Source organism: Branchiostoma lanceolatum, chromosome 2 (genome assembly GCF_035083965.1).
Source record: "Branchiostoma lanceolatum isolate klBraLanc5 chromosome 2, klBraLanc5.hap2, whole genome shotgun sequence".
NCBI classification, from domain to species: domain Eukaryota; kingdom Metazoa; phylum Chordata; class Leptocardii; order Amphioxiformes; family Branchiostomatidae; genus Branchiostoma; species Branchiostoma lanceolatum.
In genome coordinates, this window is record NC_089723.1 from 37,554,435 (window position 1) to 37,566,708 (window position 12,274).

General features: G+C 43.9%; 2 protein-coding genes across 4 annotated transcripts; one reads left to right on the top strand and one right to left on the bottom strand.

Annotated features, from left to right (window-relative positions):
- Nucleotides 1–524: 524 nt before the first annotated feature.
- LOC136428940 (3'-5' ssDNA/RNA exonuclease TatD-like) lies at nucleotides 525–4,132 on the bottom strand. The gene is made up of 4 exons (XM_066418782.1): nucleotides 3,888–4,132; nucleotides 2,842–3,002; nucleotides 1,843–2,026; nucleotides 525–1,425 (listed from the first exon to the last, which is right to left on the bottom strand). The coding sequence occupies exons 1-4, from the start codon at nucleotides 4,078–4,080 to the stop codon at nucleotides 1,106–1,108; spliced, it is 858 nt and encodes a 285-aa protein (XP_066274879.1). The 5' UTR covers nucleotides 4,081–4,132; the 3' UTR covers nucleotides 525–1,105.
- LOC136428939 (uncharacterized) lies at nucleotides 3,917–7,864 on the top strand. Of its 3 annotated transcripts, none has more exons than XM_066418780.1 (4): nucleotides 3,917–4,016; nucleotides 5,108–5,162; nucleotides 5,791–5,967; nucleotides 6,852–7,864. In XM_066418780.1, exons 2-4 carry the CDS (start codon nucleotides 5,135–5,137, stop codon nucleotides 7,001–7,003), a joined length of 357 nt encoding a protein of 118 aa, XP_066274877.1. In that variant the 5' UTR covers nucleotides 3,917–4,016; nucleotides 5,108–5,134; the 3' UTR covers nucleotides 7,004–7,864. The 3 variants fall into 3 exon arrangements, with proteins under 3 accessions (XP_066274877.1, XP_066274878.1, XP_066274876.1); XM_066418781.1 differs by lacking the exon at nucleotides 3,917–4,016 and adding an exon at nucleotides 4,057–4,081; XM_066418779.1 differs by lacking the exon at nucleotides 3,917–4,016 and adding an exon at nucleotides 4,552–4,740.
- Nucleotides 7,865–12,274: the final 4,410 nt, after the last annotated feature.

Genomic DNA, 12,274 nt, shown 5'->3' on the forward strand with positions numbered 1-12,274 from the left:
GTGATGGCATGCTTGTGTTTGGTACAACATTTTAATGTTTAGTAAAAAATATTTGCGCCAAGATAGAGATGACAGTTGGGAAACTGATGAAAGCTGTACACATCTGGGTACCAGACAAGAAAAATGTTGGGTATGATAGGTAATATTTTAATTTGCACTATGTTCAGTCAAACCTGTACAAGTGACCACCTTTACATAAGAACCACCTGGCCATTGATATACAGTAAAACCTGTACAAGTGACCACCTTTACATAAGGACCACCTGGCCATTGATATACATTCAAAGTTTAAAACCTGTACAAGTCGAAACCTCAGAGTGCACAAGGACCATTTTGCCAATGCGTCCACTTTTTGGTGGTCCCTTAGATAATTTTTCCAATTGCCACAAGGCGCAAGCCTTAAGAATCCTGTCTATAGGAACCACCTGTCCACATAGACCAGATTCTGTTACTCCCCTGAGTGGTCTTCTTGGGCAGTTTTGACTGTATAATGTAATCAGAGGCAAGATCTACTGTACAGAATATTCAGGCTGATGTGTTTTATTCATCACATTGGATTTGGGCTTAATGTAATGGCTGGTGGAGGTTTAAATCTGTTGCATAGAATATGTCAAGTTTGGTTGATGGTACTTACACTCAGTGTGTTGCTCTATCTGGTCAATAAATCGGACAATCTATAACATGAGTTACTCCGCTTTTTGTGTCACCATACATTTTAAGTAACTTTGCAGATACACATGTAGCACAGTGAAATACTGACTCCTTTAAAATCGACTTCACGCAAAGCCTTAAAAAGTATTCTTTAAAGCTATTAGGGATGTACAGTAGATTCCGCATATCTGCATAGCTCATTTGTCAGCGCATTTTATACAACAATCTGGAATATACGACAGTCCGGAATAGAATTATATGATAATCATATAATTCTATTCCGGACTTGCGATGACCGTCTGACACTTTCCAAATTCTAAAATCATTTTAGACTCTGGATAGTGTCAGACGGTCATCGCAAGATAGGCATGTGACCATGCATTGGCTGTGCGTAAGGAACTTTACTATCCAGTGATTTAACAACCTGATGAAACTATTCACAGATGTGTGAAAGCTAAGCTAAGCTGAACACCTTGGTTGCGTTCTCTGTTGTTGCTTGAGCCACCACATCCGGGCCCACCCCCATACATGCTGCAATGACAGCCGCAGTCACAGCCACAGAGCATGGCTCGTTCCTCTTGTAACTACAGTGCTGGAACGTCTCCATGTTCAGGGAGAAGGTTGCCATGGTTTCCTGGGTCTCCTTGGGTAGCTTCCTGATGTTGGGGTACATGTAGGGAGCGTCTGATTCCACCATCAGTCTGTCCAGTGGGATGAGTCCCTGCTGTAACATCCACTGAACACCGTTCGGCCTCTTGTCTTTGCACAAGTATCCTGCAGGAAAAAAATTAGAAGATGTAACGTTACTATACATGTATATTGTGAGTAATTTCATTAGGTTGGTGAATTATGAATAACAAAGTTCTTAATTCACAACAACCTCCTTGGTTGTGAATAAAGGACTTTGTTTTTCGATAATTACTTTTATATACTTCTTCTTCTCGTGTCACTGCTTCTGAAATCTAGGTACATTGTACCTGATGATACAACATTGCCATTTAGTTCTTTCATTTCAATTGCTTGAGGTAATATCAAATGCCATTAATTTTTTTTTCATATTGAACAATACTAGTCTGAACTAGTAGAAACCCCAACAATAGTAAGTTGAAATAGGGCAAAAGAGCTTTGGGTCCTGAGTAGTCAGTCTCCTGAAGCAGGGTACTCTGACTTCCAGGGTTTGATGATGCGTACCTGTGAGTCCGATGTAGAATCCCATGTCCAGGTACACCCGTGCCTCCTCAGCAGTTCCAGTGAAGCAGTGGACGACCACCGGCGGCAGGCTGGCCCGATGTCGGCTCAGGATCTCCACCAGTGCCTGGTGAGCCTCACGCTCATGGAGAAACAGAGGCTTCCGCAGTCTGCAGGCTAGCTCTACCTGGCAAGCAACAGGATAGCAATCAATCAATCAATCAATCAATCTCCCTCCTGGACGTTCTGTTTTTGACCAGAGCTCTCCAGTCGGTTCTGCTGACTCCTAATATAAAGTGTCCAGCACGTTGAATAGATAGCACGTTGAAGTTCTAATATAATATCATTTAACTTTATGTAGTATCTATCCCCACTCATCATGGTTCATGTGGACTCAGATCTTCAGCAATGCCTGGTAAGCTCTTGGAGGAATGCATAAGAGGGTTCCACAGTCTTCAGGCTAAGCTCCACCTGTCAAGCAATAGGGTGATAAATTCTTTGTTCACAACCTAGTGTCTTTGTCCATGTTTCGGTTAGGCCTAGAACAAAAAAAATGCTGTGAATCCCTGCATATCAACCCTGATCTTTTCAGGACCGTAACTGGAAAGTATAACACAATCTTTTTTCTTAGGCCAGCTAGGATTTGGTGACCATCTGTCACCTTCCTCGGAGTAAAACTCAGGCTGGTTCTACTTAGCACTGCAGCTAGGTGTCGCTGCTGCAGTGTAGAGAATGCAGTTCCAAACGTGACTAAGTTTTGAACCGTGATGAGGGGGGACATAGACTCGATCAAGTTTTAGACTGCATTATCACAGCAGCAGCGACACCTAGCTGCAGTGTGAAGTAGAACCAGTCAGTGTTGCCCTGAGGAAGGTGACAGACGGTCACCAAACCTCAGCTTACCTGTCGGCATAAACACTTGGTTGTGTACTTTGTCATCCAGTGATTTACCAAGAAGATGATGAATCTATTCACATAATTTTCAAGCAAGCGAAAGCATACTTGTCTTTCCAAGACTAGTTTCTGTTGTTCTTGAGGAGAGAAGTTCCTGTTGAAGTCCAGTCCACACTCGCCCACAGCGACACACTCGGGACCGGCGGCCAGCTTCTCTAACTCCTGCAGGCTGTCGTCTGTCCACGACTTCGCATCATGGGGATGGATGCCTGGGCGCGGTAATAGTGCTTTAACTTAGTAGTATCCAGTATTATATTATTCTGCTTCCGAAAATAATTTCATCAGGTTGGTAGATAATAAGATATTGGAGTTTTCTTTTTACACAACCAGTAAACACTCACCTGCTGATGTAACGGTGTCTCTCAGACGCCTTCTTCAGAGCTTCTGACTGGAGTGCTGCTTCTCGCCGCAAAAGCGCCACCTACTTTGGCTTCGTATAGCGGCGAGAAGCAGTACTCCATTCAGAAGCTCTGATGAAGGTGTCTGATAGACACCGAAATGTCAGCAGGTGAGACATTACTGGTTGTGTAAAAAGAAAACTCCAATATCCCTATATCACTTAGTATTTTGCATTAAACAGTTCTTCATTTTGTAGTGACTATAGTGGTATATTAAGGTCATCGAGTTTCCTTGCTGTTTCCGTAGCAGGGTACATCTTTACAGGGAGGAGATGCTAGCCCTTACCCTTTAAATGGGACCCCCATTTTACGTCCCTTCCGAAAGACAGGTGCAGCCCCATCCGAGATGCCCTTGACTTCCCACGATTGAACAAGGGTCTCCCAGTTAGTAACTAATTCAAACCAGGAGCTCAACTGTGAAGCTGCTAGCAATTGAACTACTACAGAATTGTTTCAACTTCAAACTTACCCCTGCAAAAAACTCCTTTCACTAGTTTCAGCATCTTACCTCAAAATTAAATCCTTGCAAAACTAAAATGAATTTACAGTAGGATCTTTGATAAAAGCACTCTGCAACATTTTGAAAATTATTATTTATATTTTATTCAAGCTCGCTAAATCTGCTTCATCATGAGCAAAGTGATTTTCATTTCACTCTCTACTTTTTGAAACAACATTCAATTTGAACAGTGTTACCTGCAGTACTGAATAACACGCCAGGGTGTGCTCGTGCGAGCTTGAGCGCATCACGACTTGCTCGCAGTGACGTCCCAGTCACCATGATCTTCTGAACACCCACGTCTTTCGCCCTCTGTAGAACCGCAGGCAAGTCTCGCTGGAAGCAGCGGTTAGTCAGGTTGGCACCGATGTCAACCAAGGCCGGCAGCATCGTTCGTAAACTAAATCTGTAACGCTAGAGATTTGAATAATTTGCGATCTATGACAGCAAAACATGTACACTCAGTCCAGCAGCTTTCAGCATGTATTTCCAAAATGACCTGGTATTATATGTGCTTCAGGATCTTCCCTGTAGCGTTACGTTTCCTGAAGATCCAAGTTGCACAACTGAACGAAATAAAAGTCTTGCAAAGATCTATGCAATAACCCGACCTATATGGTCCTTGGTCCTATATATGTACTCTATGACTCTCAGTATGACAACAACGTTTAACCGCAGTCAAACGTAAAATAAAAAGTAATCCAGTATCATTGATATGTGCGATAGTACCACAAACAGAACGACCTTCTTACAAAAAAAAATTTGTTTAAAATTACATATAAATGGTTTTATTTTATAATCTACCTACCATCTGCTAAATACCTATTGATAATCATATGGTACTCCTGAGCTTGGATGCGGTGTCAACCCGGAAGTAGGAGAGCGTAGCCGAGCGTTGCGCATGTATGTTGTTGCCTAGTCGAGCTCAGTTATTCACTAACAGCAGCTTTCCAGACGTTGTACCATGCTGAAAGCTGCTCAGAACTGTTAAGCGTAGCAGGAAGGCCATGTCTATTTGACATCTATCCAATACTGATGGTTGACAGACAGGTATGTTGTTATTCTGTGACGTGCGTGTTTATGCATGTGTGGGGTGGGGGCATTGACCCCATTAAGCAATTCAATGTATTGCTAGAATTAGATCAATTTGGTAACTCCATTTATGCATTGGGCTACTGGCGAGAATTGTAGAAGTACAACATGTATAACTAGAACAGTGTTTTAGGACAAGACATAATTATAAACTTCTACACATAATTTTTCTTTATTTCTTAATTTTTCTTTATTTAACGCTACGTCAAAACGTCTTGTTCTGCATTTGTAGCTATCCGTACTCTATTACCTGTATCCTAACTTGTTTTATGATTTTCAGGGTGATCCAATTGCTTACTTCCTTGTTTTTTCTCATTGTGGACAGTTGCCATGGTAACACGTACCTTGAGTAATGCGACCAGAACTGACCTTTGACTCAGGTGAGTGCTGCCAACGTCTCTTGATACGACATTTTTTTAGTCAGAATATTGTGAAGCAACATATTCCTAATTTATGTTATCTACTACTCTTGGATAACAAAGGTCTTTGTCGACAACCAAGTATGACCAAGTCGCTACGCCCCTACGGCCTCAAAAGGGGCTATGAGCAGTTTTACCTTTACCTTTAAGAGGTCCTTTAAGGCAACCTTTAAAGCAACTTTACGTTAAACTTTACCTTTCTATCCAGGCAGTTGGCAGGGGTTCTTCACAGATGACCGGGCCTATCCAGGCGCTAGGCCGGCCTTCCAATACCGTGCCATTGACACAGTTGAAGAACCCACTGCCTTTAAGGAACAAAATAGCCAAAAATAGCCTCTATTAGGCCCCGCGGATGACTGGAAAAATAGTAGAAATTGGCCAAATAGAGTGAATAGTATGCTAAGGGAGTCGGTTACGGAGAGAGTGTCCAATATGCCATCCACGAGAGGTCGCAAACTGTAACTTCTATAGTGGACTAACTTCTCTGGCATGTTATCCGTCTATTTGGCCAATTTCTACGATTTTTCCAGCGACCTGTGGAGCCTGGTAGGGGCTATGAGACTGCCGTTACCTTTACATTTCTGTCTAGGCAGCTGGCAGGGGTTCTTCACGGATGACCGTGCCTACCCGGGCCGCCCTGCCGGACAGCAGTGGAAACTTGACGTTCATCTGGCGTTCATGAACCACAGCAGCGACACCAAAACCTTCTTCGGTTTCGGCACAGATGACATCGGGGAGTTCCAGTTCACAGATGGCAGAGTAAAAGGTGTGTGTGAATCCTTGTCCTGCTGAGCCCGACAATTGTCGGGTTGCACATGCCTGTTCTGTATGCTAGCCCTGACGGGTTGAGGGTATTTCTAGAATGTCTGCGTTGCACCCGCTCGTTGGTTGTAAAGCGAAGTACATGTAACTAAAAATGAGCAATATCAAATTATTCAAAGGTGTCTGGGCACTTTAGCTGTGCGGATATATTTTTGCTATGGAAATCCAGCAGGACAATAAGAATTTCTACACAACCTTGTATGCTTGAGCAAAGTTAATTATCATCTAAAGGACAATGAGCAAATATGTACAATTGTACAGCATACAAAAATGTGAAAGTTTGGTATGTGTTTAGAGAATTTTCATGTTCTTGCATGCTTCAAATTTAGTGTGCAAAGTTTGTTGTAATCTGAAGGAAAATGGGCAGATATGTACAATTGTGCAGCATACAAACATCATACCAAAATGTGATGTGTTGCATTACAGCCAAAACTTCATTAATAGACTTTCTTCGATCGAACTCAGAAGAAATGGTCACCTGTCTGTAAGCTTTGGATATTTGCCACAACTTGAACAAGCAACCTTGCAACTTTGTGCAACATTTCTTTCTTTCTTTCTGTATCTATATAGCCGTTATAACCGCCCTTCGGCGTAACACACTAGCTTCGCAGGTACGCGGCGCCGCAGCAGCTGGTTATATTACACCGAACGACCTGTCACGTCTAACCTTCTTTAAATAGATGATAAAACATCTCAGCCTGTGCTACTTTAGTCCCATGTGGAAAAGTTGTTCACTACTTATCAATGGGTAAACTTTAATGACAAGCCAGCCGCTAACGTCTATCGTTCTGTCTTTACATTGTTTTTAATTTCTAATTTTTTTTACAGCTGGGGCTGTCTCCTACCTAAAGCAGTATTCGACACACACCGTCACGTACTATGGACAACAGAGAGGACACATGATGTCGGGAAGGTGGTTCCTCACAGACTTTCCGTGGGTTCAGGGAGGATGGTCTCTTTGGCCTCACGTCCAGAACTAGACGTGTAGAGAGGAATCGTCGGATCCGCCAATCACGTTGCCTGATGAACGTTAGGCGCGGCGACTTGATTGGCTGACGACGGCTTGGTATAAGAGGATCATCCACTTATGTTAAGCCGTCATCAGCCAATCACGTCGCCGCCTACGGTCAATAGGCAACGCGATTGGCGGGTATATTTACCTCCAACAACTGGAGGTTGAGTATCTGATTGGCTGGTGGGTGACGGCTGGTCAGCGCAAACAAAAAGGACAAATCGCAGGCCGGTACGCCAGGGTCGTTCATATACACAAGCGGCGAGCCTGTCATGAAAGTTTACTCATGGATTAGTAGTGAAAAACTTGTCCATATTGGACTTCTGTAGAAGAGACTGAGATGTTTTATCATCAAACGCCATATACGAGAGAGCTTGTACAGTATCTCTCAATGTTGTTGCACAGTTTTGACTACGTTGAACTCTGCTGGAAATTAAATGAGGCTTGGTAGTATAGTGTTACTTGTTCTGCAATATCCATATCTTATAACTGTTAAACTTCGTTGCTGTTTGTAGTATTAGCTGGCGACGTGAAGAGATGGACAAAGCTTAAGATAAAAGATAGAACTGGCGGTTGAAAGGTTGGCGAAGGACAAGCTTGTGGAGCTGCTGCTAGTACCAGGACTATTCTGGATTTAACATCATAGATATCATTTTAATTACAGGTTTTTATGATATGAAGTCCCACTTTCACCCCGTTACATACGGTAGTTTGAATTACTCAGTTAAAACTTCCGTCATTATGAGATCCACCAAGCTTAAGTAACAGAAGATTTTGTCAACAATTTAGTAAATGAATGGTTGCAAGACAATACATTTTCAGATATAAATGCAATAAGTGCTATATGTAAGAGTGTATAGAGTATAAAAGATATACGAGAGTATAAAAGGCAAAGGTAGTTCCCGCCTTTTTGAGGCTGTAGTGGCAGTGGGCTGTTGTTATCCACTAAACGGTATTAAGTACTATACAGACTACAGACCATATAATGTACTATTAGGCTGCACCAAGTAATTTTTATGGATGACGTCCTTTGGAGACCCTAAATCTAATGCGAGAGCGCGAAAAAAAAACAAGAAGGGCCGAAAAAAACAAGATGCCTAGATTTGAAATATAATAGTCGACGACACATGTTAGGACACAAATTGAATGAGAGAACACAGTGTAACAACTAACAATTCTTTTATTCATCATGAAAACAGCAATAATTTGAATTTAGCACCGAACCCACATGCTCTGTGGAATTATGCATTTCGCGTGACGAGTTTTACGTTAATCTTACGATTTGCTGCACTGTCGTAACTCTTTGGTCATAGATACAGGAAGCGGAATTTCTTGTTTTTTTTCTGGGAACAGACCAAAATCAATGCGCGCGCGGACGTCATCCATAAAAAATACTTGCTGCAGCCTTATGTGAATATACAATGATATAGACAAATTTCTGTTGTAATATATTACAGGTGTGAACAACAAAATTTTGAGACTTATTTCTGCATTTAGTGATATTTGTTTGTAATAGATGTACCACATTTACGCAAGGATTGACATAACAGGTGACTATCACCTTTTCAGAACCAGTCTGTAAGGTTTGAACCACTCACACCGGGATGGTCAGCTACTCTTTTCGATAAGCGTGGTGGGTTCTTTTACATGCTAGAAGTGTGGCTCTCCCCAAACACGGGACCTCTGGCCTTACGTCCCTTCGGAGGGGACGTCCCTAACCGAGGATAGGTACTCATTTTCGCCTTAGTCGAATTCGTCATCGAGCCCAACCATGCACAATTAGCTACCAAATCCATGAATGTTCCTACCAAGCCGTTTCACTCCTTTACTGGTCTCCATTCCGAGTGTATCGAAGCCGTGAATGTTCTTGTTCAACCCGGTAGGCTTTTTCCTCACCACAACTGTCTCTTCAGTCTTCTTTTCCTTTTCACTAGTTGTTGTTCTTGCTTCAGTCTTGTTAGACCCACTTGTACTTTGCGGTGGTGCGTATTTCCGAAGCAACCTATCACGCAGAGCTTCCTTGTCCAGCATCTGAAACTTTGTCGCTGAACTCCTCCTGGATCTAGGTCTGGACGGTTGAGACGTTGGCGTCGCGTCTCTGTCTACCTGACTTGCTACTTTATTCAATACTCTGTCGTTGAAGGATAGATCTAGAGGGGGTAATTTTGATCGGGCTGTCGAGTTATCCGGGTTACAATGTCTGCCTTTTGCAGCTGACTTTGAAATGTTTTTCCTCTTATCATTTCCCGGAGCTGGCCCGGCTGGTGTTCGTCTTTTGTTAGGGCGAGTGTGTCTACTACTAGGCTGACCCCTACTTGTGGTGCTCTGTGGCTCTCTTGCTCCATGCTGCGCCCAGTCCGCACGTTCTGTGTCTTGTTTCCCTGTCGGTTGAGAGGAGACAGGTGTGCGTCTACCTTTCCTCGCCGTCTGGGCTTTTGTCTTACGTTCGTCGGGGCTGTCCCGCGGCCAGCGTTGCTTTTCAAGTTCAGAATCCTTCGCATCAGCGTCGCGATTGTTCTTTTGTTTCAAACGATCTCCGCCATATCTCGACTTGCTACGCTTGGTCGACTGAGTAGGGGTGTTGTTGTGTGTGATAGAGGGGAGTTGAAAAGGCTTGTGACGCTGCTCAAGTTCATACAGACTCAAGTCGTCGTGGTTGGTGACAACCCCGGCCTGAAGCACTGTGATGTCGTTTGTCTGTACATCTCTACGGTGGGCGAGTCTATTTCCTGTTACTGTGGAGGCCTCGGTGTTCCTGAGTGTCGGGGTGTCACCGGTCCCCCTTGTTAATCCTTCTATTGACTTTGACTTTGCACCTTTGTTGCGCGTTCTATCGGTAGAACTCCCCTTGTCAGTCCCGCTGTTGCTGGAACTGCCAGCGCCCCCTCCGGCCCTTACGGTCGTCGCTCCCCCTCCCCCTTTACCTGGCACGCGCAAGTCTACAAGAGTCAAATCCAACATGGGTCCATGGTTTTTAGTGTCACTTTCCTGGTTGAACCCTCCGACTTTCAGCAAGCCAAGCTCAACACCAGCTCTTGCCTCTACTTTATTTTCTACTCCACTAACTCGGGCGTTCAGTGCGGACACTTCGACGGCCTTCGCACCCACGTAGACCCCTACATCTCCCTCTTCTCTTACACCTGCTGCATCGACGTTCAACGCTCTTAGCTCGAAAACTTTAGCTTCAACTGTTACGCCGGCTCTCTTTTTCACCTTGACTGCGGCAACGCTGGCGTTGCCAACCTTAACATCTGCCCCGGTCACCACGGCCTCGGCCCCGACGAACACATGCTCATCTACCGCCCTGACGTCCACGTTCCCTGCGACAACTTCTGCTCCTTTCGCGTCCGCCTTTGCCTGGACGTCGACTTCTACGGTACCTCCACTAGCATGTGCTGTTAGAACGTTAGCTTCCAATCCAGTGGCTGCAGCTGTAGCTTGGGGTGAGAACGTCCAGGAAGCCGTATCGGCATCAGCTGTCAGCGCGGCGACGTTAAGGCCGGTAGCGTGCGCTTTTACCTGGTCGTCGACTTCGGTGGAAGCACCACGTTTCTTGGCACTCAAAAGTCGCTTTCTGACGGCGTGTGCGCTGGCGTTACGCTTCTTGGGTGTTTTCCTCTCTTCTCCCTTGTCGTCTTTTGTTGAGTGCCTTGTATCCCGCCTTGTTAAGACCTCGTCTGTGTCTTGAGACACATGAGACGTTTCTTTGCTATACGCTGGATGCCTCAAACGCAGTAGTCTGTCCTTCTCCCTTTGTTTCTCCTTTATCTCCTTCATCACCTCTTCTGCGAAGACGTTCGCACTTTCCTCCTCCGCCTCCTCCCCACGAAGCAGCTCCCCATCTCGCCTAACAAACCGATAGTTCCCTTTGTGGTTTTCTTCCTTCGTTGGCGCCATTGTGTTTGAAGGCTGCACATCAATTTTCTTGTAATCTCATTAGATCTGTGTTTTTGCTGTAATGTGTACCAAATGCCTTGCAAGCAGCTTCACAAGGCTTAATTAGATAATTGCAAACCCCACGTTCATGTATGTTGTAGCTTTGGGTCAAAGGTAGGTGAAAGTCGGTACCGTCCCCCGTCCCGGTTCAAGTAAGAGAGAGGTCCATGAGGATCTACACAATGAGGAAAATAAACAACAATTTACTGTCTTTTATAGTGATTTTTGTCGTACGATCACAAACTGGGGCATTTTGTTAATAGTCGTGTATGACAGTATGTCTGCGTTAGAAGGTTGCCTTAGATCCTTGTCGGCGGTTGGTTTTGTCATCACTTGAAAATTTACAACAACACCGTACGAAGGCGTACGACGAATATGGCGTAAGCACGAAGGTGTTTTCTTAAAGAAGTTTACTGTACTAGTTACGATGGCACTGGACACTGGTAAAAATGTCGATTTCTATGTGAAATATTTGCTATCCGACCAATATACATATAGCATTCGTAACTTGATAGTGACAGAGGCATGGAGACAACTACAAAGGTAACTACACAGGTAGCTGCATGTACATTCTGAAACCTACCTTTCTGTTGACTTCTGGGACTCGCAAAGTCATGGATTGTTAAAAAACGACCTTAAGGACTTTTGAGCGTCAGCCGTTCTACGTGTACCAAGGAAGAGGACCTCCTTGCGTGTACACTGCAAACGACGTAAACTTACCTACAAGGCAATCTTCTTCACTTATGGACAGTACAGTTCCAGAAGTTAGCACACCTGTTCTTATTCAACTTCCTCCTTGACGCAGGTATAAACGAGGTTCAACGTGACCTTTGATATGGCCATTGTTTAACAAGCGCTCGCACGTGACCCCAATCACAGCCCAGTGATTGGCTGAAGATGTTTGTTCATGAAATCCGATAACTTGTTTTTGTTTGAGTTGACGTCATATGCGTATAAATATCTGCCCGTGCGCTCTCGTCTAGAGACTGGCAAGGTTTTATTATCGCTCTTGCAACGAATAGTACTCTATGCTGATAAAAAAGAATTACTGCAAACTCTGTCTGTTTCATTTCGTTATCATAAGAATATTGACACAATATTCGTTTCCACTTCTATTACCTTATGCCCTGGCGTTAAACCACCATCAAGTGATCTAGACCTTCTTTTAGTTTACCATGGTACCATACAACGTCAGTTATCGATGCGTTTTAGTCATTTATTTTGTGTCAACATTAAGTTATGGGTTACTGCTAGCTGTTTTTCTGTCCTTTTCATTTTCGGTAGACAGCTGACATGTGTATAA